This window comes from Drosophila santomea, chromosome 2R, assembly GCF_016746245.2.
Source record: "Drosophila santomea strain STO CAGO 1482 chromosome 2R, Prin_Dsan_1.1, whole genome shotgun sequence".
In the NCBI taxonomy this organism is placed as follows: domain Eukaryota; kingdom Metazoa; phylum Arthropoda; class Insecta; order Diptera; family Drosophilidae; genus Drosophila; species Drosophila santomea.
Window position 1 is genome coordinate 7382569 of NC_053017.2, and position 22681 is coordinate 7405249.

General features: G+C 44.5%; 5 protein-coding genes across 11 annotated transcripts; 2 read left to right on the forward strand and 3 right to left on the reverse strand.

Annotated features, from left to right (window-relative positions):
• The first annotated feature begins 2961 nt into the window (after window positions 1–2961).
• On the forward strand, window positions 2962–5401 carry LOC120445189 (probable GH family 25 lysozyme 3). The gene is made up of 4 exons (XM_039625405.1): window positions 2962–3166; window positions 4039–4326; window positions 4432–4569; window positions 4820–5401. Exons 1-4 carry the CDS (start codon window positions 3094–3096, stop codon window positions 5290–5292), a joined length of 972 nt encoding a protein of 323 aa, XP_039481339.1. The 5' UTR covers window positions 2962–3093; the 3' UTR covers window positions 5293–5401.
• Window positions 5402–5894: 493 nt separating this feature from the next.
• Window positions 5895–8719, reverse strand: LOC120445188 (fibroin heavy chain). 2 transcript variants are annotated; one of them, XM_039625402.1, is made up of 5 exons: window positions 8593–8719; window positions 8130–8142; window positions 8024–8059; window positions 6222–7680; window positions 5895–6155 (listed from the first exon to the last, which is right to left on the reverse strand). In XM_039625402.1, the coding sequence occupies exons 1-5, from the start codon at window positions 8639–8641 to the stop codon at window positions 6003–6005; spliced, it is 1710 nt and encodes a 569-aa protein (XP_039481336.1). In that variant the 5' UTR covers window positions 8642–8719; the 3' UTR covers window positions 5895–6002. The 2 variants fall into 2 exon arrangements, with proteins under 2 accessions (XP_039481336.1, XP_039481338.1); XM_039625404.1 differs by lacking the exon at window positions 8024–8059 and having other exon boundaries at window positions 8593–8711.
• Window positions 8720–9691: 972 nt separating this feature from the next.
• On the reverse strand, window positions 9692–12925 carry LOC120445190 (heterogeneous nuclear ribonucleoprotein A3 homolog 2). Of its 4 annotated transcripts, none has more exons than XM_039625406.1 (6): window positions 12781–12925; window positions 11377–11472; window positions 10795–11065; window positions 10617–10691; window positions 10306–10525; window positions 9692–10037 (listed from the first exon to the last, which is right to left on the reverse strand). In XM_039625406.1, exons 2-6 carry the CDS (start codon window positions 11435–11437, stop codon window positions 9813–9815), a joined length of 852 nt encoding a protein of 283 aa, XP_039481340.1. In that variant the 5' UTR covers window positions 11438–11472; window positions 12781–12925; the 3' UTR covers window positions 9692–9812. The 4 variants fall into 4 exon arrangements, with proteins under 4 accessions (XP_039481340.1, XP_039481341.1, XP_039481342.1 ...); XM_039625407.2 differs by having other exon boundaries at window positions 12772–12908; XM_039625408.1 differs by lacking the exon at window positions 12781–12925 and adding an exon at window positions 12623–12640.
• A 334-nt stretch (window positions 12926–13259) lies between these two features.
• Window positions 13260–21642, reverse strand: LOC120445795 (peroxisomal acyl-coenzyme A oxidase 3). 3 transcript variants are annotated; one of them, XM_039626405.1, is made up of 6 exons: window positions 21507–21642; window positions 16240–16399; window positions 14863–15786; window positions 14589–14714; window positions 14188–14533; window positions 13260–14080 (listed from the first exon to the last, which is right to left on the reverse strand). In XM_039626405.1, exons 2-6 carry the CDS (start codon window positions 16372–16374, stop codon window positions 13530–13532), a joined length of 2082 nt encoding a protein of 693 aa, XP_039482339.1. In that variant the 5' UTR covers window positions 16375–16399; window positions 21507–21642; the 3' UTR covers window positions 13260–13529. The 3 variants fall into 3 exon arrangements, with proteins under 3 accessions (XP_039482339.1, XP_039482340.1, XP_039482338.1); XM_039626406.1 differs by having other exon boundaries at window positions 21503–21624; XM_039626404.1 differs by having other exon boundaries at window positions 21499–21618.
• LOC120445796 lies at window positions 16874–18842 on the forward strand. The gene is made up of 3 exons (XM_039626407.2): window positions 16874–17778; window positions 17891–18086; window positions 18151–18842. Exons 1-3 carry the CDS (start codon window positions 16992–16994, stop codon window positions 18641–18643), a joined length of 1476 nt encoding a protein of 491 aa, XP_039482341.1. The 5' UTR covers window positions 16874–16991; the 3' UTR covers window positions 18644–18842.
• Window positions 21643–22681: the final 1039 nt, after the last annotated feature.

Sequence of the window (22681 nt, forward strand, 5' to 3'; positions counted from 1 at the left end):
GATGTTTTGGGTGGGTGCCATTCCTGCAAGGTGTCGAATTGCCCTGCGGTGGGGTGGTAGTGGTGGTGGTTCATTCCTCGAGTGGTTGCAAATCAAACGGCAACAATGCAATCAAAAATTTCGGTAATCGGGTGGGTGCAAATTTAGTTATTGTCCTGGACCCGTGTCCCGTGTCCCGAGTCCTCAATCCGGAATCCCTTGGGACTGCTTTGGCCATAATTTCATTCGGCTGGCCCATTATTTCATTAGTTCAAGGATGGCCCCTCGAAAATGCGCAATTTATTCGGGCATTATTCCAGCAATATAAGATATGGAAAGAGAAATGACTGGAATATTGTATAAACTGCAAATGGCAGCTAGACGCATAAATTAGTAAATTTCGATTTTGATTTTGCCAGTTTAATTGTTTGCAAACCAGGCCCTTGTCCAGATCCCGAAACAATGGTAATAGTCTTTGGTTAGGCGAACATGTTGTATCTTTGTATCTGCATCTGTTAGATAGGTGTCCGCTCGGCCTTCTGCCGCCCATTATACAAATATATTTTGTGTAATTAACATTTATGGACAAAGAGACTGCACTGGTCGAGTCAAACACAGAGTCAAACTTTGCTCGAATACCCAGAAATTATCAAAGTGAGTATATCAAAAATCCAATTTTCATTCAACTAGCAGCCCGAAAGTATGCCTTTGTCCGAGCTTGGGTCTCTACAGCCCCAAGCCCCCAAACCCACAACCTCCGCATCCATATCCGCCAGATACAGATATTCGAGTGTAAAAGTTTTTCTGGTCTTGAAGGGCCGGCCCGTAGAATTATGCAAGCAACTCGCCGAAACGCACTTGAACTTCTCCTCCGTCCAGCGCAAATGCAGCACAAATGCATAGAAACAATGAACATTAAGTTGATGTAAGCAAGTGCAAAACTTTATGCAAATCGCTGGCCACCACACAACGACGCACAACAACATTGCCAAGAAGCTGTCAGTCAGCCGGTCGAGAGCAGCGGCCAAATGGGGAACTGATTCTGGCCCGGATTGAACCCACCTAGATGGAAGTTCACAATCAGCAGCTTCAGCAAGTCAGAGCGATGCAAAAACTAATGAACATTAGTGCACATCTAGTTACTTTTCGATTACCTGCATGTGAGACTCTTTGCTTAAGTCTCATATTAAGGTTGTTATGGTAGATCAGTTAAAAGATTTCCAGCATGATTGTTGTCCTAAGAAAAGGAATAGAATTACATAAAACCAGCATGGAACTAATAAGTTGAGCTATAAGCAAATTAGTTGAATGTGGTTTCACGTAAGTCAAATCCTTCATTTTTAAAAACGAAATTTACTTGTAGGTATACTTGTATTAATCATTTTGGATTAGCAAATTCGTTCGAAAACAATATGCTGCTGAGAGAGTCTTTGGACTGTAGACCACCACTCACCACTCATACCTTGCAATAAAAAGGCTGACAGCGAAATCCATCTGTTTAATGGGTTCTGGCCAACCCAGTGACCGAGCCCACCCACTTTGGCTTCCCCACGTGTCCACATATACTCGTGTGCCAGTCTAATCCCTGAGATTACAAAAGCCTTCCAGGGCAAACTATTACGCTTGATAAATTCGAGATTAAAGTGCATTTGCAGACGGGTCAGGATCTTTGGGCCGGGCCACAGGATTTATGGCCATACATTTGGAGGATTTCTTCAGTTTTCTTTGGCAGGATACTTTGGCCACATCCAGAGTCCTTTTAATTATCACACGTAATGACAGCGCCAAATGCAATTGCTAATTAATTGCCTTGGACCCACTACTGTACTGTACCGTGCTGAACGGCGATGTGGGGTGAAATTTATGGCTTATACATTTGTTTGGCCCGACATTATTATTCCGACATGTGCGGTTATGGGGAGATCTAGATCCATCTAATGCAATTTCCCCACTCCAGGAGAAGAGGAAGTGGTTGACGCGGGGGCGTTGCTTGACAAATGAGAAAATGCTTCATTAGTGCACCACCAACGGGCTTAGGGGAGTAAAACCCGTGCACATAGCAAAGAAAAGGAAAGTCCCCCAAAAAAGCAAATGTATTTGCCCAATAAACCTGCGAATACAAACCCATTTATTCCGAAAGCCAACTTGAACTTGAGACGCGATGAACTTCGTATTCGGCTTTTCAAGGGGCTAATGACGATAATCGTTCGGTGGCTGTCAAAATTGCCGCAGAATATAATTGCCAACTTGCCAACTGGCCATAGAGAAGCGCTCGACGTCCCATGATTAACGATGAGAGCATTATGAAAAAGCCCAAAACAAAGCAAAACACAGAATCGAGAACAAAAAGCAGCAGCTGGATACAATGGAATCTCCAAGATACAGCGGAAACAACATCGAAACAATCACAAAAGATGCTAGCCAACCGATTAGCTTCAATTACTGGAACAGGGGTCCGGGGTTTTGATCTACGCATAACGCTCAGATGCATCGAGCCCCACCCACGAATGCATTCACCTCTAAACAACAGCAACAACTCACTTCGGCCAGTCGAGATCTTATCCGCGAAGCTCTAACAAGCCGTCAACAACAAAAGCACACTGCGAGAAACTATCCCTGCCCTAGAGCACTATTCCCTGGCTGTTACGAAAATGCCAGGAACACTTTGAGCTGAAACTGCAGCCTAAACAACTCGGTTGTTTGTGAGCCCAAAGCTAACTATACCGCCATTAGGATCTTCAAATACTAATCAATCAAAACATTTAATTAATTTTGTAATTATTGGAAACCATTAGATCCATGAATTAGCAATTCGTTACGCATTTTTATTTTCTGTGCAGAAGCATCAGCGGTGTCTAAAACTTAAGTAGACTTAAAAACAAAAGCGACTTTTTTCTGCTCACCAGCGTCGCCAGTTAATTTTAATGAATCTCCGTAGATATTTGAAATCAGCTTGCTCGTTTTGCCTCGCTTAGTTGTTGGTCGGCGGTTTTCAAGTGCGCACACGAAACGCGGCTCCATTCTCGAGATCTGTTTTCGAGAAACTTAACTCCTTAACTTAAGGGAAATACCCATTAGAACACTCCCATAAAGTTCGCCAGTTTGGAGTCAACAATGAGCTCTTTCACCGCCCACCTGTGGATATTGCTCTTTGGTGGTCTGCTGCTAACTCATCACTGCGTCCAAGGTTGTTCAAAGTAATGGATCGGCAATCAATCACGCGCCTGGCGAAGAAGTTCCTCCATGAGTCAGCGGGAACTTTCGGGAATAGATGTGGCTGCGTGTCACTCAATTGTAGGGAATTCCGGAATGCCGGTGGCGGGGAAATACGAAATAAACAATTCTATCAGATCTTCGGCCTTCAATTTGAGGGTGAAGTTTGTGGCTACGAGTACGAGCAGTTTTTGAAAGCAATTAGCCTGAAGGTATTTGCAATGCATGCAGTGCCCTTAAAATGGCTTATTGAAACCGATGTAGATGCATTTAATTAGAATGAAATCCCAACTAATTCGCTATAAACATAAGAGACCATCATACTTCACCCCAAAAATTCACAAATCCCACATGGGCTTACCGCGGAATGGACTGCAGAAGCCATTGCAATTGAAAGTACTCGATTCCCATCGAAGACTTGCTCCCTTTGCTCGCAGCTGGAAGCCTAATTGGTTCTCCCCCAGCGAAATCCGATTCTGATTGTGACTAATCCCATAATTGTGGCGTTTCCCGTGCATATTCAAGTGCAACCTCAAATCGGTCAGCGGCAGCTCAAGTTGCAGATTAGTTCAGTCGGTCGAATCGGTGCGGTGCGGTGCAGTGCGGTGCATATCCGTAAATAAGTCAGCGTGTGCTAATTGCATCACTTGTATGCCACGGACCCGTAGCACGCTCCAATTCGTCCGATTAAAGTCAGGAGGAGGTGGGACCAGCGGGTCCAGGGTGCAGGGTCCAGGGTCTATCCGTGGTCGTGGTGTTTGCATAACTTTGATTAAATTTCTGCTAAATCTAATTTCCATGCTAAACCGAAAACAAACAACGATGCTGGCGTCCGATGGCAACCAGGTCAGGCGAGTAAAGTGTCCTCCAAGTTGGATTTCGATGAGAGCGTTGGCAGCGATGGCAGCAACAATCAGAATCAGACGGGCTTACCCGGGCAACCGGGACAGGCGGGCGGAGCTGGAAATGGAAATGGAAATGGGAGCTACGACCCGGGAACGGGACGAAGCCTAAGTGGTGGAGGAGGAAGTCCGGGCGGTGGCAGCAGCGGTACGTCCAGCGGGGGAAATCGCCCCAAGATCCACGGAGTACGGGTCACCGTCGATACGGGCGATGGGCAGCAGCAAACGAAAGGTAATTAAATTCACTCACACCCACCTGTGAGAAGTGCGCAACACCAAAACTAACGAATCCGAGTCCCTTGGCGCCCCAATTAAAAAAATAAAAACACACATACAGAGTCCAAGGAGAGCGTGGAAATTACGGATTTGGGCAAGCACAAGAAGCGTGTGGGCATCCACACGGACATCACCTTCGAAATCACCTCCGACTCGGACGGAAACGAGACCAGCTCCGCTCAGCAGCACGGCGACAAAGGTGAGTGTCCTTCGCCATCCGCTAACAAACTCACTTTCCCTCTTGAACCAATACTATCAGTAAGGGGTCAGATACTCGGGAATTTAATTCAGAGAACAGCAGTGGGGACACAGAGAATGACTTTAGTTTAAAAGTTTAATCAAACAGAAGTGCAACTTCTGACAAAGTAAAACAAACCTATGAATCATGAAGATAACATATGAATGAATATATTTTATTTTCCCACTGTGTTTCACAAAAACGCCAACAGAGGACGCCAGTGTGCCCATTTTCAAGGGTCGTGGGGGCAGCGATTCAAAGCACAAGACCCGCAAGCCGTACGATCCCAAGTCCCAGTGGAATCCCAACTTCTCCGGCGAGCAGCGTGGCTACCAGGGAGCCAATCGAGGTGGTTACCAGGGCTCCAGTCGCGGCGACTATTATCCACAGTACTACCCCGGTAACGTGTACACCGGCGGAAGTTCCGATGCCGGCAGCATCTACAGGAACGGCGAGACGTGGACGCACTACGTGCCGGTTTGGACTACGGAGCGGGCGCCGCAGGAACAGGGACAGATCTATCGGCGGCCCAGCTGGAAGCCCTGCTACTGCATGTCATCCACGGAGTTCAGGCGCCGTCGGGATAGCAAAGCCAGAAGGGAGCAGGAGGATCAGCACAAGGGTGTCATCAACAGCGGGGTCGTCCAGGTGGTGGATGGCAAGCTGGAGCGGCCCTTCTCGTGAGGCAATGCCTTCTGCTCAAACCAATTTCGATTTTGTAATTTGTTGTAAAGTTAGGCAATGCACAAGTATATTTAAAATAAAGCTATAGTTTAGTTTTTTAGACATTTAATTTAACCTTTTAATATATGATACTTCCCCACGTTTCAAACTGTTTTCGCATGGTATACGTACCGCCATCCGTTGATAATAACACATTCTTTATTCAAACTGTGAGAAATTGAAAGTTTTTATACCATTTATTAACGAAGAGATCTTATATAATACAACAAAATGTATTACACATATCTTAACTAGTTTCGATTTCGCCACTAATCAGCAAGAAGTGCAGCTTTGTATCTCTTCTGCATTTTTACTCTTTTTCTTGCCAATTTCTATTAATATGCCAAACACACATTAACGCCTACAAATGACCATTACAATAATAGTTTGGACTTTGGCTCGCACTTCCCTAACTGAGTAACGAGTATCTGATAGTCGAAGCGTTTTCTCTTCTCTTAAAAATGTGCCAAATATAATATTTGGCTATACTCATACTCATAAAGGCCGGCTGATATTTTCATTTCATTCTGTGGGTGCTTCCCGGTTAAATAAAAGATTCCATCTGACATTTAAACAATTTATTTTACTTCACATTATTTTGCGAGCTGAGTATTTCACTACCTAAGAACACGACAGGCGTAAAGTTTTGGGTGCTGATTGATGTAGCCGCTTTACGAGTGAACACTGTGGGTGGCGAACTTGCCATTGTCATCGACGGAGGCTGTGACTGCATGGTATCCCGTCCGCTTTCCATTGATGTCAACACTTTCGCTCTCGCCGGTAACTAAATCCTTGTAGTTGTTGTTATGGCCATTGGAATCGAACTGTTAGAAAAAGAAACAAGTATTATTACAAATGCATCTTTTATGCACATGTCAAATAAAACCCACCGAGTTCTGGGAAGACCACTTGGACTGCTTCTCCCACTGCTTGGTACTGTAGCCACTGCCCAGGTTTCCGGCACCTGCTGATAATCCAGCCCCAAAGTTGCCAGCTCCAGCCACTTGACCGGTCTGCGCCGCATTCAGTCCAAGTCCCATCTTCTGCTGTCCGCTTAACAGGGATCCGCTGAGCAGCGACTGCTGTCCGCCAACCTGTCCGCTCAACAGAGATCCTTGGCTTCCGCCCAACAAAGATCCGCTCAGTAGAGCTGCACTGTTTCCGGCACTGGCGGAGTTCAGGGAGCTGGCAGAGTTCAACGAGCTGGCGGAGTTGAATCCAAACTGGGAGCCAGAGTTGAAGGCGGAGTTGTAGCCAGAGTTGAAACCTCCCTGTGATCCGGAGGTGTAGCCACTTCCAGCCTGCACCTGGTTGGCGGATACGCCTTGGGAGGCAGCCTGCTGGCGGGCAGCTTGCTGGGTTTGGCTGATCAGCTGGCTCAGCTGGCTGTTCTGCTGGAAGTTCTGGCCAAAAGAGCTGCCGAGCTGAGAGTTGAAGCCGGCGTTGCTACCGAAGTTGGAGGCGGTGTTACTGCCAAAGTTGGAGGCGACATTGCTGCCAAAAGTGGAGGCGGCATTCGATCCGTAGGTCAAACGGCTGCTGGCAACTGGCTGAACCAGCTGTGGTGCGGAGGCAGTGGTGGTTACCTTTCGCTGATAGTAGTGTTCGCTTTGAACTGGGACCGTCTGTGTGATCTGAGTCCGGGCAGGTTGCTCGACAACACGCTCCTCGTGATGGACGTAACGCTGGGAGCCACCGGGAATGGTGTAGACCACCTGTTGCGGGGTGGACACAATCTTCTCGTGCCTGTAATACTCGGAAGTGGGGGCAGACTGCACGGTCTGAACTCCGCTGAGCAGCTGAGCACTGGTGTCTACGGCGTTCACTCCACCAAAGTCGACCTTGTTGCCGGCATTGGCGTTCTCGGCGAACTCCACATTGCTGCCCACCTGGTGGGCGGCGCTGCTGCCGAAGTTGGAGCTGGTCTGGAAGGCGGAGTTGGTGGAGAAGGAGCTGCCAAAGGAGGCAGCGTTCTGGGCGCCAAAGGCGGCAGAGTTCTGGGCGCCAAAGCCGGCAGAGTTCTGGGCCCCAAAGCCGGCAGAGTTCTGGGTGCCAAAACCGGCGCCAAAGTTGGACCCGAAGGAACCAGCACTTCCCACACCACTACCAATGGTGTTCGTACCAGCAGCTCCACCCAAAAGCTCAACGCCACCAGCACCTCCAGCGGAGGCACCCTCAGCGGATTCAGTGGCACCCACGGAGTCGTAGGAGCTCTCCAGGTTTCCCAACGCTGCGCCATCCACCTGACCGGAGGCACCTCCATACCCAGCTCCAAAACCACTACTATGACCTCCGTAGCCAGTGTTCTTGCGAGCCTGCTCCACCGCCTGCCCGTGGTAGTTGTAGTGGCTGAGGATTAAGGCAATTGACTTAATAACTATGTTTTGAAAAGGAAAAGTTTGTCATTTGGGCTCACAGGATCTCTAAATCAACAATGGTAAGTTACATATAAACGCAACTTGAAAGAAACCACAACAATTTAGTTTTTAAATTCAGTATTGATTGAGGTTTGGCTGAACTAAAATAAATTATACATTTGCATTTTTTCTGTTGATTATAGAAATATTTTTACCCAACGATTTTTTTTTAATTTAAATTTTTAAATTTTTAAGTACCATGTCAGCCAATGGGGAAATTTCAATTTTCTCGATTCGGAAAAGAAAGTTCTTAACATTTGCAACAAGGCACTTACCGCGAGTGAAAACTGTCGCGTTTGCTTCTCGCCAAACTTAAAGATTTTAAAATTGAAAACAAACCATTATATTATATGTTAAATATGACATTTTAAACCAAATTACCTTGCTTGGAAATCTGTAAAAAAGAATAAAAAAAACCTGTTAGTTAATGTACTCAAATATATTTTAAAATTTCATTTTTTAGAACTGAAATACGAAATCTATAGCTTTTTACTTTTATCACTCTCATTCAAAAATATTTCTCATTCACTGAAATCGTTTTATATTTCCGTAGAGTTCAGGTTTTAAAAAAGTGCATTTGTGTTAGCACTATTCAAGGGGAAATAGTATATTTCGATCGGTTTACAATCTTCTATCGCCACACGCGCCATAAATTACACAATTTCCCGGGTTGTTGTGTAAATATTTCATTCAGGAAAAACCCAAGTGCCACTGACGACTCACTGATCCACAAGCACTGATAGGCAGCCTCAAAAAACTTGGATCAGATCGACAGGACCAACCCGCACTGGTTACATCTTAGGTGTAATTTTCGGGAATAGTTGATTTTGGAACAGTGCACTACCTCCACAGACCACACCCAGGCAAAGGGCCAAAACCAGCAGCTTATTCATTTTGGCAATTTGTGGTAGCTCTTGACCGAAAAATACGTTCGACACTCGCGGTTAAAATTGTACTAATGCAATCGAGCGCAGGAAGCTCCGCTTTAAAGCCTCAGACGGCGGTGATAAGAGTCACTTTTGTATAGATCAGTCTTGAACCGATTGATTTCTGACCTAGAGAGAATGCCACTGATAGTACACGTAGAATTGGAGCTCGCAATTGGTGCAGAAAGCCGAGTGATGAAAGTTAATTGCGACATCATCGCCCTATATAGAATGATTTCCATATTCAGTTTTGATGATCGCCGGGGAACCTTGCTCAAGAAAGACAAAGTATATAGTTGCCATGTACGACCATTATCACTTTTGCGATTACTTCCATATACATACCATATATAAAATTATGTTTATAGGTGGAACACAATGCTAATGAGCTGCCATTAAACTTAGAACACTGTGGGCAAGGTGAGGGAATATATAGAAAAGACCTTGAGCTTCAAATTTAATTCAGGAACTTACATTCCCTTCAGAGATGTTACAAAATTAGCCAGCCCTATAAAAACCTTTGTAAATGGTATTGCGTCTTACTAATTAGAACAAGTCCAGAAGGAGGAGAGCTGTTGTATTTTCAACTTTTTCAAGATATTGTTTATTATTTTATATTGGCCTAAAATGATTTTAATTCGCAATCTTTAAGGACGTGTCTCTAGCTTCACTTAATCTTGAATAAAGAACACGATCTTGAAATTTAGCCATTTTATACAGAATCAACTTCAATGAGATAGATCATTTCCGGTCACCTTTGATACGCCCATCCGTTCAATAAAAAACGAAAACATTGAAATAAAATATATATAAAATATAATCTTGCAAGCTGAACTAAAAATACAACACATTTATATACCTATCAGTGCCAGCAGAAACGTCAAAATCAAGGTCGACATACAAATCAAATAAAAATACAAAACTTGAAATTTTTTGCCTAAGCCAGAAAGGGAGAATGAAACTTTCTACTAAAAGAAAGCTTCGCCATAAACCCCGCCGATAAGAAAGTCCGCCAAGTTGACAATAAAATACGCGTATATTTTTTATATATTTTATACATATTCAATGGGATTGGTTTGCTTCGTCAGACCGGCGTAAATGTTAGCCTAGCCACCAGAGGAGGGACTCGACCGATCTCCTAAGAGTGCACCGAGTACGAGGTGACCTTTCCGTTGTCGTTTACCGTGGTCTGGGCTCCACGTCGACTTGTTCCGTCTCCGTTGCTGTGGCTGTAGGACGAGACCGAGACGCCCTTGTAGCCACCACCACCGCCGCCACCACCTTCTCCGGAGCTGCTGGAGCTGGAGAACGAGGATCCACCACCGCTTCCGCCTCCAAAGCGATTCACAATGTTGGGAGAGGCCTGTGAAAATAAAATTTTATTATAAATATTAAATTGGTTGAATCAGCCATTTGACTATGCGAATTAGTGGACTATTTTCACAATATTTTTGGAACTGCTAAATACCATAATAATTTAACCTTTTGACATACAAACTATTGATTACAAACGTATAATACGATTTAAGAAATAAAAGTCATCAACGAATTAAATGCTTGACTTGTTAAATTTGATTTTAAAATAGTGCGATTAATGTTCTTGATCGAAATAAGGTATATGGGTTTCATACCGGATTGGGTGGACTAATAAAGGCCGTCTGGCGGTAGCCATTGGAGCCGATGGATCCGGAGGCAGAGGCATAGCTGGGTGCATAGCGATTTGAGTTGTAGGATCCAGATCCAGATCCAGATCCTGATGCGGATCCAGAGCTCGAACCGCCTCTGTACCTATTCTGGCGCACTAGATTGTCATGGTAGGCCTGCTGAGCGGTGATCTGTTGCTGGATGCGACTGCGCAGAAAAGGAAATTAGAGTATGGAACACCATTGGGAACAACTGTATAAGTATTGAGATAAATTAAGAACTAGCTACTTGTATTTACATATCGTTGTCGTCGACAAGGGAAGCATCCGCGGATGCATAAGCGTTGCCAGCCGTGGCCAGACCAGTTATAGCTCTACAAGAACAGATATTTTCAAGCGTTAGGTTTGCCCTTAGCCCGCCGTATGACTACCCAAGATCCCCAGACAATATATCCCCTGGATATGATCGATGCTCACTGTTGGTTGGCAAAGTTCTGGGCCAAAATATGATTCGTCAGTTGCTGGTGGAAAAGATACGGATCGATGATGCCAAAGTTGGGTGAGGTGCCGCCATAGTCATCGTAATCGTAGTAGCCACCACCACCACCACCAGTACCCACATAACTGCTGTGTCCACCGCCGTTGTTGTAGCTTCCAGTGTAGCCACCGGCTCCTCCTCCACTACTGGCATACCCTCCGGCGTATCCGCCGGCGTATGCTCGTCGTCTGCGGGTCGGACCCGTTTTTGCTGAAATAAAAAAAATGATGTGGATGATACCAACATATTCTGCAATGTATTTCAGGATTTTATATTGTTTAACTTTATTATTACACTGTGAAAGTGTAACTCGTTGATCGTACAGTAAGAATGTGTACTAGATTTCTTGAAAAGTAGGTAACAGGTAGAAAGAAGCATTTCAAAACCAATAAAAATAAAGTATTCTTGATAAGGATTTCTAAAATGTTTCGCCTATAGCGCTCCCTCCTGGTGATATTTCTTTTTGAAAATTATAATTTTATTAACATTGCGGAAATAAATACGTTTATGTGTTCTCTTACCTCCCGATGATTCTTCATTCAGAGCACTCATCACCACACAAATAAGCAGAAACTTCCACATATTTTTAGCTGGGCATTTGCGATTGAACTTTGGAGCTGGGGGTGTACAAATTAAAACAATGGAATCATTAAGAACTTGTTTTTGAAATTTGTGTAAATACTTGTTTGTTAAATAATGAATATGTTGAAGCCTACAAAATTTAACGTCTTTAAAACGGAAGCGGGAATTGATTGGATGACATACAGACGTCTAGATGGCTTTGTGTTATACAAGGTTCCATCTATAGGTTGCCCAATAGCCACTTCTAACAACTGGGAGCTGCTGCCTCATTGTTGCCCGACACTTTCACACCCATTGTCATTAGCCGCTCGGGGCAGAATCCATAAATCCGCCTGCACAAGCCGGTAATATGCGCGATTGTAACATGCGGAATAGGGGATGCACTGCCAGTAATCGATTCTTGGATGCCTAGGCGAGGGTCATTGGCTTCACTGCCTCCCCCGCTTAACTGAACACGAAACTTAAAGTTCATAGTCGGCAATTACAAGCAATTCATATATATTTTTCTGGCCCAACCCACAACTAATTGCCCTTACACGATTTTCCCATAATGAATTGGCGAAAAGAAATCTGAATCGGGGGCACGGTTGGAGGGAGGAGGGCCTGGCCATCCGTATCGAAAACAAAAAACCCCAAAATGTAAATTAATGGATCTCCATATGACTGTGTATATTATTGACTCAATTCGGTTGCTCGTCTGCCAAACGAGAGGAAGAGAAGAACGAACCGGTTCTCACTAATGTGTTCAGAGTTTAGAAATGTACGAGTATATTGAATGTTTTGTTTTGTTATTTTATTTTGATTTCCCCTTTTGCCAGTCATCTGTACGCCTTTTATATTCGAATCTGTCAACGTTTTGTTTGTCATTTTTTACAAAACTTTATCAAGTTGCCATTAAGAGCGGGGATTTTTGATTTCAGCAATTGGTGTGTTCTAATTTAATAACTTTAAGGCTTAGCAACCGGTCTGAAGATGATTTATAATTTTTGTTAATACACCAAAATATAAACAATTAACAGCTTTGTGCACGGCTCTGTTGAAACAAAGGAACTCGACTAAGCAGCACTCCCGTTTTGTCACTTCGCCCCTGACTTTGATGATCACCGAACTATTTCAATGCGAACTCTCGTATACATCATTCGAATCTCGCTGATAAGACCCACTAATATTGAAAACACTACATACACTTCCCAGTACGGAACCAAAACTGCGCAACGAATTGGCAAAACTATCGATGTTATATGGCCGTGATCGCCGGGAGAGGGGATCGATTTCTACATAGATAGAGAGTCCCACCGCGAGATAGAGATACAAAAACACTGCGGCTCACTCACTTGACTCACTTGATTTGTTTATGATTCGGTAGGTTCTTGACCAGTTTTTGTTTTCCGATCTCAGTTTCGGACTGCGATTCTCTCGTACTCGCCGATCTTCTTCACCGATCGGCAACTGGGCAACGTCTGAGTCGGAACAGGTGGGCACAGGTCCTCTTATAAGCCATCGAGCACCTGGTGACTGCCTGCAGCGATGACGACGCCTAGAGAGTGGAAGCGCTTACCGAGTCACTCGAATCGGGGATTTATAGTAAATTCTTATAAATGGGATGCTCGCTGGCTGGGTGATTATAATAAAAAGAAATAACTTTTATTTTTCCTTCATTAAGGAACTTATAACTTTTGATGTAGCGCTTGATGCAACTATTTTATGTAGGGTTTTCTTAGTACTGTTCTATGCCAATTTGGCCAAGTTTAAATTTGATAATATAGACTTTATATCTGTAGATACAACAGTGTAACGCAAAATGATTCAAAACTTATTTAACTCGTTTATATACATATATACTTTTATTTCAACTCGTTTAACAGTAATCTAGTAACAGATTTCATCTTAAAGTACTCGAATGTGTGTTATAGTTGGTATATGATTAAAAAAAACGTTTCACTAGGATCAATGCGAATGTTGTTGGCCATTATACCTGATTATCAATAGGCAACACCAATTCCAATTTAACTTGGTTTACTACGCGCCAAGCGAACGCTTCAGTATCGAAGTCAGGCACTTGGTAACTAGGTTCAGAACTCGGTGGTAGTCCTCAAAGTTTGGACTGGGCCTGCGGAATGATTACGTCACGCCACCAGGAGGGTCGCTGGAACGCTCCCTCATTGGTCATAAATTCGTTCTGCAAGTTCTCGTAGAGGAGTCCATCTGCCCGGGCGATGACCGAATTCAGTGCAAAATCGGGCGGCGCAATGGCATCCGCTACGCTCACAGCCACGTCCTTCAGCTTCAGGCAGCTGTCCAGCAGCAGTTGGCGCACTGCAGCCGAGAAATCCCGCCCAGCCGCAAAGCCACCAACGTAGAAGGTGGTCATGTGCTTCTCCAGGAGCCACATGGCATACACGTCGAACAGCAGGTGGAGTACGGATGCATACGGCGCCTCAACAGTCAGTGTACTAACGTGGTCCACATAGCGCGTCAGAGCATAGTACTCCGCGTAGGCCAGGGACAGCTCCCGTGCTCCGGCCACCTGGGAGTTGTTCCTCGCCTCGAACTTACTGCTTCCCGCCGCCAGTTGGCCATCGATGTGAGCCGAGGTCTTGGCCATCAGGTGACACAGCAGCCACTCGTAGCACTTCAGGGAGACTAAGGGAAAACGAACTTTTTAGTCCAACAATCGTTGTACCTTAACATTGCCTTACTTGAGTTTACCACATCTAAGGTAATAGCTCATAAGACTCTAATCTACTTACACTGCCAGCTGGTTATGGGAGTTCGCTGCACCAAGGACGCATAGTTGAGAGCCAGTAACTCGTTACGCTGCTCCAGGAATTTCACACTGCCAATGGGGGTCTCCAGTTCCTTGGCACTCCACTGGCGCAGCAACCAGTTGGAGGCCTGTTGTCCCAGGACATTGTTATCGCCCTCATAGGTGCACAGGGGGTCGTGGTCGGTGCGCATCTGGCCAAGCTTAGCTGCTGCCAGATAGCCATGTCCTCCGCAGGCTTCGCGCGCTTCCTGAATCGCATCCCGTGCTGCCCAGGTAATCAAAGGCTTCGACGACGAGATCAGCGCGTGGATCTCCGCAGCATTCTGGGTCTAAAATATTGCTTTCATTAGATGTGTTATTAGCTGCTATATGAAAAAAACCCACCAAAACATCAAATCCATTGGAGTCCGCCTGGGAACGCGCTATGATCTCCATGTAAGTGATTGTCAGCTCTTCAGTGGCGATTTTTTGAACGCAGGCAGCCGCCAGATAGGGAAAGATGCGATATTGCTGGGGATGGGATGGATGTTTATTTAAATAACAGAAATATATTATAGAGTAGTTAATGCAATCAAGTTTGTGCTGCAATATTGGATGAATATTGAGTGCTCAGGTCAAGATAATCCAACTAATTCAATTGGTAATTAGCTCGACTTACATGCAGTTGGTACTCCAGAATGGCCATTTCCTCGCCCTGACGCTCCGGGCCAAATTGCTTCCTCACTGCGGAGTATCGAACTGCGATTACGGCGGCACTGCACAAGGTATTGGCCGATTCCTGCATTATGCCAATGCGTCCGGCGGAGAAGCTCTCGAGGGCGGCCCCAAGGACCTTACCCGGTTCGGTAAACACACTTTCGTAAACCCCCTCCGGAGTCACGTCACTGGTGCGATTGAGGAGGTTGTCCCGGGGAATTCGGTAGTTGGTGAACACCACAAATCCGTTGTCGATGCCATTCAGACCACACTTCTCCCCAATATCGCCGACCAGAACTCCTGGATAAGAGAGCAGTGTCTTGGGATCGCGAATGGGAATCAGGAAGCCGTGGAGCCCATGATTTTGGCCATCAGCTGTGTAGAGATTAGCAAAAGTCATGGCCACCGTGGCCATTTTCCCCAGGTTTCCAACCCAACACTTGGCCGCCTCGAAGTCCGGGGTATTGATCACAAACTCCTGGGTGGTCGGATCATAGGTGGCCGTTGTCCGAATGCTCTTCGTGTTGCTGCCATGCGACAGCTCTGTGATGGCCAGGCAGGTGATCACTTCCCGGTTCCATGCTGCCTCTATATATTTTTGGTGCTTCTCGGTTCCCATGGCACGGATGGCATTGTTGAATAGGCCCACGCCCAGAGCTATCTTCACCGATAAACTGGGCGAGTAGCAGGCCAACGCCTCGTTGATGTACATCAGATACTTCGTTTTGGCCGAGAAGCTCAGGCTCTCGATCTCCTTGGGCACCAGGTCCAGGTGCTTCATGCGATTCACCTGCATGGCGCACAGACGCTTCTGCTCGTCCATGGGCAGTGTCCGGGAAGGGTGGGCAAAAAGGGGGTCATTCTCCAGGCGTCGCCACACTTTGTACTACAAAACAGGGATATATAAAAATAAGTACTTTTACAGATTTAATAATAAAGGTATGTGTGGGACTTTCTAGCTTTTATAGATCCTGAGATCTCGACGTTCATACGAACAGACAGACAGATCAAGAATATATATACTTTATATGGTAGGAAACGCTTCCTTCTGCCTGTTACATACTTTTCAACGAATCTAGTATATCCAAAGGGATAAAAGTACTCTACGAGTAAGGATTATAATAAATTTGAAAACTTGAATCCGCAACAAAAATGTATTTAATGTATTTAATGTATTTCAATATAAGAACCTAAAAGTAATTGGATAATATCATCAATTTACTTTCGTGACTCTACACACGTAAGCCCTAACTCAACGATATAATAAGCTTTTACGTAAGATGCAAGCATGCAAGTACATTCCATCAAGGTTTTTTCCAAGAGATAGCCATCCACTTACCTTAATTCGCAATCCCTGCTCCTTTTCGAATATCAATCGCAATCGCTTCCAGTCAAAATTGGCCCTCTTTCTGTAGACGGCCAACGGTCCACCGCTGGGAAGATCGGGAATAAAGCTTGTGTCCTCGCTGGCCATTGCGTGATTTTATTTGATTTGATTTCTTGAAGAAAGGAAATGGAAATGTTATCGGATCAGTCGAGCTGTCGACAACCAAGTGACTATAGAACGACTGCGATCTAAGCCAAACGCTTAAATGGCCCAAACCGACCAGACAACCCAGTCAACAAGTGGGGCACTCGAACTGTTTTATCTACAAGCGTGCAAGCGACTGAAGCCGTAGAAAGGAAAGCCCTCAAGAGGCGTTGGTTTTAAAGCCACTGTTCGCCAGCTAAACAGTTTGGTGTACACTGTTCTCATCAAACTACCATAATTCGCACAAAGATAAGTTTCAAACCATCGGAATGGTCTTAGTTAGTTTCACGCCCAAACTGAGAACAGAGTATAACAAAAAAAAGCACTTTTACAACTTTATAATATATTGAATGTGGTTTGACATCTATCGTTAATTAGTTGTTTTAAAATAATCAAGTTACCTTTGCTTTTAGCAATAACAAAAGTAAGAACAGTAAGTCTTACAAATGATTTCCCAGTCGTCATAAGCATATCATGAAATATACTTCAAAGCATAACAGCCACAAAAATAAATTGAAAATAATACATTTCATGTATCATCTTTAACCCGATACAATATCATGTCCCTTCAGTGGCAAAATGAAGTGGTGCGCATTACGCGCCAAGTGAAGCGCAATCTGCCGCATCGAAATTTCCGAGAGATTAACTTTGATCGCGAAACCATCAGGCAAGGAATCACTCCACTGACCTACGACGAGGCGCGCCGGATCAAGGGACCAGTTTTTGAGGCTCTGGAGGACGAGCTGCGCCGGGCAGGATGCACCATGCTGCCGGAGTTCCTCCATTGCCTGGCCACCAAGGAGAATGCACTTTTCGAGAGCCTTAATATCCGGGAAAGGCTATCCGATGATTCCGAATTGCTCTACGGAATGGTGGATCGACTCCGGGATGCCGAACTGGCCGTTTGCCTGCACAAGCATCGGGGTCTCAAACAGTGTTTTGGCCTATTCTTCGAGACCATGCAGCTGCTGGAGCCGTATCGTCAGAAATACGCATACGCCCTGGTGGCCCTCAATGAGCACATCATCTCGCTGTGCCGCAACATTGCTGGCCAGGAACGGGAGGCCGCCGAATACATATCTCGGATCTACTACATCTATTCCATGTATCTGGTGAACACGGGCCAGCGTACCTCGGCCATCAATTACCTACAAATTGCCATGGATCTGGTGCGTGGTCACGTGTGGACCGCCGAGGTGGGAATGCCCGCAGGCAGCCTCACGCTCCACGAGCTGGTGGCCCAGAATCTCGCCAAGCAGCTCCTCATCCAGGGCAAGTCAATTGTGCGTCAGCACCCCGAAGATGCGGTGGCCATGGCCCGGAGGGCAACGGTCCTTATTGCAGAAAGTAAGTACAATTCTCGGCAAAACATCTTAAATAACTATTTTTGAATAATAATCCATAATTAAGCTTGACTCCGCCTTTTTATTATGAAATTCCTAACTGACCACTCTTTCAGTTGGCAGGGATAAAAACATGGAGATCTTCTGCGACACCTTTCTGGAGCGTGCCTACTTCTTGATGGAGATCGGTAACTTTAACTCGGCTCAGCAGTGTCTGGACCAGATCAAAACCCAGATCCTGGCCTGCACCGAATACCGGTTTGTTAAGCTCAACATCAAGTACTACCTGTTCCAGGGACAATGCTCCGAGATGTAAGTGGGCTATAAAGTAATAATTAGATCATCCAAAATTGCATAACTCCTACTTAACCGAAAGTTTTGAGCACGTGGAGAAGGCCATTTCGTGTTATAAGCGAGCTCTCCGTTTATCTCGACTTTATACCCACCGGGATTTGGAGGCGGAGATACTTCTGCACCTTGGCAAGATCTTCGCCAAGGACACACAGATGACGAGTATAGCTAAGAAGTGCTATGAGCATGCCAAGCGCATCTACGTGGACTTTAACGATCTGCATAGCCGCAAGATGGCCAATTACCTACAGGCCAAGTTAATGGCGGATGAAATCACACCTCTTTACATGGCCATGCTTAAGTCTTCTACCACTCGATATTGCGCCTTTTTCAACCTACGCCAGTGGAAGAACCGCTGTCGTCCTTTTTGGAAGCGACTGGGTGACGAGATCATCAAACAGGAAACGGATAGCATCTACTGTCTGCTGGATGAGGAGAAAGAGGATCCTGGCCACGATGTGGCACCTTACGACGATGTCGATCTCAAGACATTTAAACTGGCTGAGGGAGACATCTAAGCTGGCTCCGCTCTTATGAAATTTTAATGTTTACTCCTCTTGAAGTTTATTTTACTATTTTCGGCTTTCAACTGATCTTCATTCACTTATTCATCTGAGGTAAACACATTCTATGTACCCAATGCCTGAAATCAATGCCATAAACGGCTGAGTGTGTAATTATATTGAAGATTATTAGCTTCTGAGCGTAATGAACGAATTTATTGACTCCCGATATCTCAGGTATTTGAACACGCACTCAGCTGCTTTGCAAACCTATAGATAAACCTAAAATATAGTTTTCAATTTCCATGAAGGTACGCACATAAATCAATCATGCGGTAATATAGTACTCTAAACAGGACCATGAAAAGGGGATTATCTATAAATAATTGTGAAGTGTCATACAATTCCTTATAGCCTTATCTTTATACCCAATTATGGATCAAAATTGTAGGTGGACTTTCCACTTTTGGTTCTGAGAAATCGCACATATTTGATAAGGGAAAGTTCAGTTACTATACCGCAATAACTTTTTAAATCAATTTGTCATTAACAACACAAGTGTGTAAACGTCATTAAGAAAACGAAGATGCTCTCGTGCTTGCAAAAAAACCTATTTAAAAGATTAAAAAGCAGGCACAAAAAAAAAGCCAAACATCTTTTAATTTAAAACAAGAGAGAACGCTATAGTCGAGTTCCCCGACTATATGATACCCGTTACTCAGATAGTGAAAGTGCAAAGGAGAGTCTTCAACACTGACAGTTTTTGCCGGATTGTAGGCGTTAGAGTGGGCAAAAAGTTTTATTGGCAAATTGATAGAAATTTACAAGACTAATACAAAAATGAAAAAATATCAGAACATTTTTCAAAAGTGTGGGCGTGGCAGCTTTGGGCGGCTTGTGGGCATTAGAGTGGGCGTGGCAACATGATTCGACAAACTTGCGCTGCGTCTATGTCCCTGGAGTCTGTATGCCTAATCTCAACTTTCTAGCTTTTGTAGTTCCTGAGATCTCGACGTTCATACGGACAGACGGACGGACATGGCCAAATCGACTCGGCTATTGATCCTGATCAAGAATATATATACTTTATATGGTCGGAAACGCTTCCTTCTGCCTGTTACATACTTTTCAACGAATCTAGTATACCCTTTTACTCTACGAGTAACGGGTATAAAAAGGGGGTGAAAATCAAGTTTCATTTGCATTCAAAATAAAAGCTACTGCAAATGGACGATTCGGTATCAATCTCCAGCTAATTATGGTATAACAATTAGCAATAATTATTCCCGCAACGCGGCATTCGCAGTGATAAGTTCTTGTTGTCTAGGTTCGGAACCTTTTCGTTAACGAAATGGGCGAGCAAGTGGCAATAAACCAGTTTTTATATAGGTTTCTAAAAATTTTTAGTGCTACACTTAATTAGCACAACTCAATTCGCAATCTCAAATATGTACTCGCACACAAGAGTCCGCACAATCTACATTTTTGCGCAATCACGAGGAAACCACGCTCCACTCGGAGTTGTTTGCTTGCACTCGACAATTTAAGAGAACAATGTTTCAGCGCTTTGGAAAAGTAAATAAGTTAGAATTTTAAGCGGAAATGGAATTCGATAACCCCAAAAAAAGGTTGTGAGTCCCGTGAAATTATGAATGTGCTTGATGTGGGACATACGTATTTAAATCCAAAGAAACCCAGAAACAGCGATGGGGAAACGCAAGACTGATAAAGTTTCGGCAGTTGGAGCAGCACTGAAAAGCTGGCCAGCCAAGTGGCAGCAAAACTTTTGGCTTACGTGATAAGCCGGGTAGAAATTTGTGGCCGGGTGAGGATGTATTGGGCGAAACCCATTAGTCCACCCAATCGCCATTGCGTGCCGTTCAAAATTGTCACAATTTGTTGGCCAACCACCCGGTTTGGATTGGGGTTCTATAGTGAGTCAACCTTGAACATGAAAATAGCCCCCGTTTATTTTTGTATATACAACATACTTGTATGCCGACTCCCTTTGAATCCATCAAATTGGGCTTGGGCGACCACACTGGCTTTTTTAAATGAATTACAATGCAATGTGCAGCGGCTAATTTCCCTCTTATTTAAACACTTCCCAGACAAATTAGCGCACAATCAACACTCCGGCACAGAGGAGCCTCCATTGTGGCCAAATCAAGCGCAATTGAGGCTGGTAACGCGTACAGTGAAGGGCTTTGTTCAAGAACTTTGTTGAAGACTGTAATTTAGTGTAAAACACAACTATTCATTGAATACCTTAATGACTAAATTTGTATTGTAATGTATTGAATATACATTATAAAATACATTAGTAATAGCCCAAAGCTTATAAACAGAAAAGGGGAATAACTCCACACACTGATTTTAACAATATTTCATTTTATGATCCTAATAAACATTCATATAGGGGCTATAAGCAGGAATAACATAAAATGTTCTCGCTTTTAATTGGTAACTGTTAAGAGCTTTCACTGTCCCGCCAGCACACCCTGTACGCAACTTGTTTGGCTAAGGACTCGGTTTCAGTTTGCCGACTGCCTGTATTACATCACCGCGAAAACAACAAGTAGGTAGAAACGGTTTGGGGCCCAAAAGGCGGGAGAGAGACTGGTGAATAGAATGGAAGTTGGATAATTTGGGTTTGGGTTTCAGTTTGGGTCTGGGCCACGTGAGAGATGCTCTCCATGCATCTGTGTGCGAGTCGCCAACCTGTGGCGCTTCTTTGGGCCCGCCCTTATAAGCCGTATTCTCGCACGTATTCTCCGGATGAAATTTCGCTATGACCAGATCCGAAAATTGAACACTTTAACCAGCTGAGCTCACAAGAGCCATGGCAATTAATCCAAATTTATACATACACACCCACCAACGCGGAATTTAAGCAGCAGCAACAACACCAACCGGCACACGACCGCGAGAGAATCGAGAATCGGGCAGCGGGAATTGGAGAATTGGGGAATAAACGAACCGACACGGCCAACTGATGGAAAGTGAATGAGCGGAGGAGCGAGAATAACGCCGCCTGATTCACGGCACTCATAGTATGGGGTATGGGAACCCTACGGTCTTTCATAGGGGCGAGTCCCACATGCACAGGGAGAAAATGAACAGATGGTTATCGAATCCGACACTTTTTAATTGCGGCACAATTGGTGCGAGATGTGGTCTACCTCTTCTCACGCAATATTGCATTATTCTAAAGAATTTTTATATAAACCCTATAAATTTAGTTTTATTAGTCATGCAACTTATTTTATTGCTTTCCGTTACTCTTTCTTGATAAAAACCCTATATATAAACCCTATATATTCAGTATTATTAGTCATGCAACTTATTCTATTGCTTTCCGTTACTCTTTCTTGATAAAACTTTTCTTTCCGTGTACCCCATGCTCTCTCTCCTGGGGATGTATGCTGAATAGCGGGCGGGGGGTCGTGGCGGGGTGTGCGAAGTGGGTCGATGAGAGCTGGCCCAGGTTCCTCTTCTTCCTCTAATTCTGCCTCAATGTCAAGTGGCTGTTGCCAGAGCGAGAAGGCAACGCAGCAGTTGTTAACCGGCCGGCATCGTTTACAGCTGTGTGGGTGAGTACGGCATCCACGAGATTCGGATAATGAGAGTGGGAGAGATGCGAAGATGGTAATGCGCGATACGGATATATGATACACAGAGCCGAGAACAGTGCGCGGGTTCGAGTCTCGGCTAGCGGGCATATCATGATTGCCTTTTGCCTTAAACTTTTTAATTTCGATTTTACATTATTTAGGAAGTATTTTATACAAACAATAATTTATATATAGATCATGGGTTTATAAATCATAAATATTGTATTAGTTGACTGTAATTCGGCCGAGTCACATAAGTTTTTCATCATAAAAGTATGCACCAGTATCTACATAGTTTCGCGTTTTTGAATGAGCATAAACATGCAGAAAACGTAAAAAAATGACTAGCCCACGTTTTTCCTAGGCTTTTTCGGCAGTGAAGAGGATCTGAACTTAAAAAACATCAACCCGCGAAGTAGGCAACCCAAAATACAGAATA

Coding starts and splice junctions, on each gene's coding strand:
- LOC120445189 (XM_039625405.1), top strand. CDS start 3,094: ATGAGCTCTTTCACCGCCCACCTGTGGATATTGCTCTTTGGTGGTCTG. Junction 4,327..4,431: donor TGGGCAGCAGCAAACGAAAG/GTAATTAAATTC, acceptor ACACACATACAG/AGTCCAAGGAGAGCGTGGAA. Junction 4,570..4,819: donor TCAGCAGCACGGCGACAAAG/GTGAGTGTCCTT, acceptor AAACGCCAACAG/AGGACGCCAGTGTGCCCATT.
- LOC120445188 (XM_039625402.1), bottom strand. CDS start 8,641: ATGAATAAGCTGCTGGTTTTGGCCCTTTGCCTGGGTGTGGTCTGTGGA. Junction 7,681..8,023: donor CGCGACAGTTTTCACTCGCG/GTAAGTGCCTTG, acceptor CTTAATCCTCAG/CCACTACAACTACCACGGGC. Junction 6,156..6,221: donor AGTGGTCTTCCCAGAACTCG/GTGGGTTTTATT, acceptor TTTTTCTAACAG/TTCGATTCCAATGGCCATAA.
- LOC120445190 (XM_039625406.1), bottom strand. CDS start 11,437: ATGTGGAAGTTTCTGCTTATTTGTGTGGTGATGAGTGCTCTGAATGAA. Junction 10,692..10,794: donor CAGAACTTTGCCAACCAACA/GTGAGCATCGAT, acceptor CTGTTCTTGTAG/AGCTATAACTGGTCTGGCCA. Junction 10,038..10,305: donor TTATTAGTCCACCCAATCCG/GTATGAAACCCA, acceptor TTATTTTCACAG/GCCTCTCCCAACATTGTGAA.
- LOC120445795 (XM_039626405.1), bottom strand. CDS start 16,374: ATGGCCAGCGAGGACACAAGCTTTATTCCCGATCTTCCCAGCGGTGGA. Junction 14,715..14,862: donor TTCTGGAGTACCAACTGCAT/GTAAGTCGAGCT, acceptor TCCCATCCCCAG/CAATATCGCATCTTTCCCTA. Junction 14,534..14,588: donor CCAATGGATTTGATGTTTTG/GTGGGTTTTTTT, acceptor GCAATATTTTAG/ACCCAGAATGCTGCGGAGAT.
- LOC120445796 (XM_039626407.2), top strand. CDS start 16,992: ATGTCCCTTCAGTGGCAAAATGAAGTGGTGCGCATTACGCGCCAAGTG. Junction 17,779..17,890: donor AACGGTCCTTATTGCAGAAA/GTAAGTACAATT, acceptor CCACTCTTTCAG/TTGGCAGGGATAAAAACATG. Junction 18,087..18,150: donor CAGGGACAATGCTCCGAGAT/GTAAGTGGGCTA, acceptor CTTAACCGAAAG/TTTTGAGCACGTGGAGAAGG.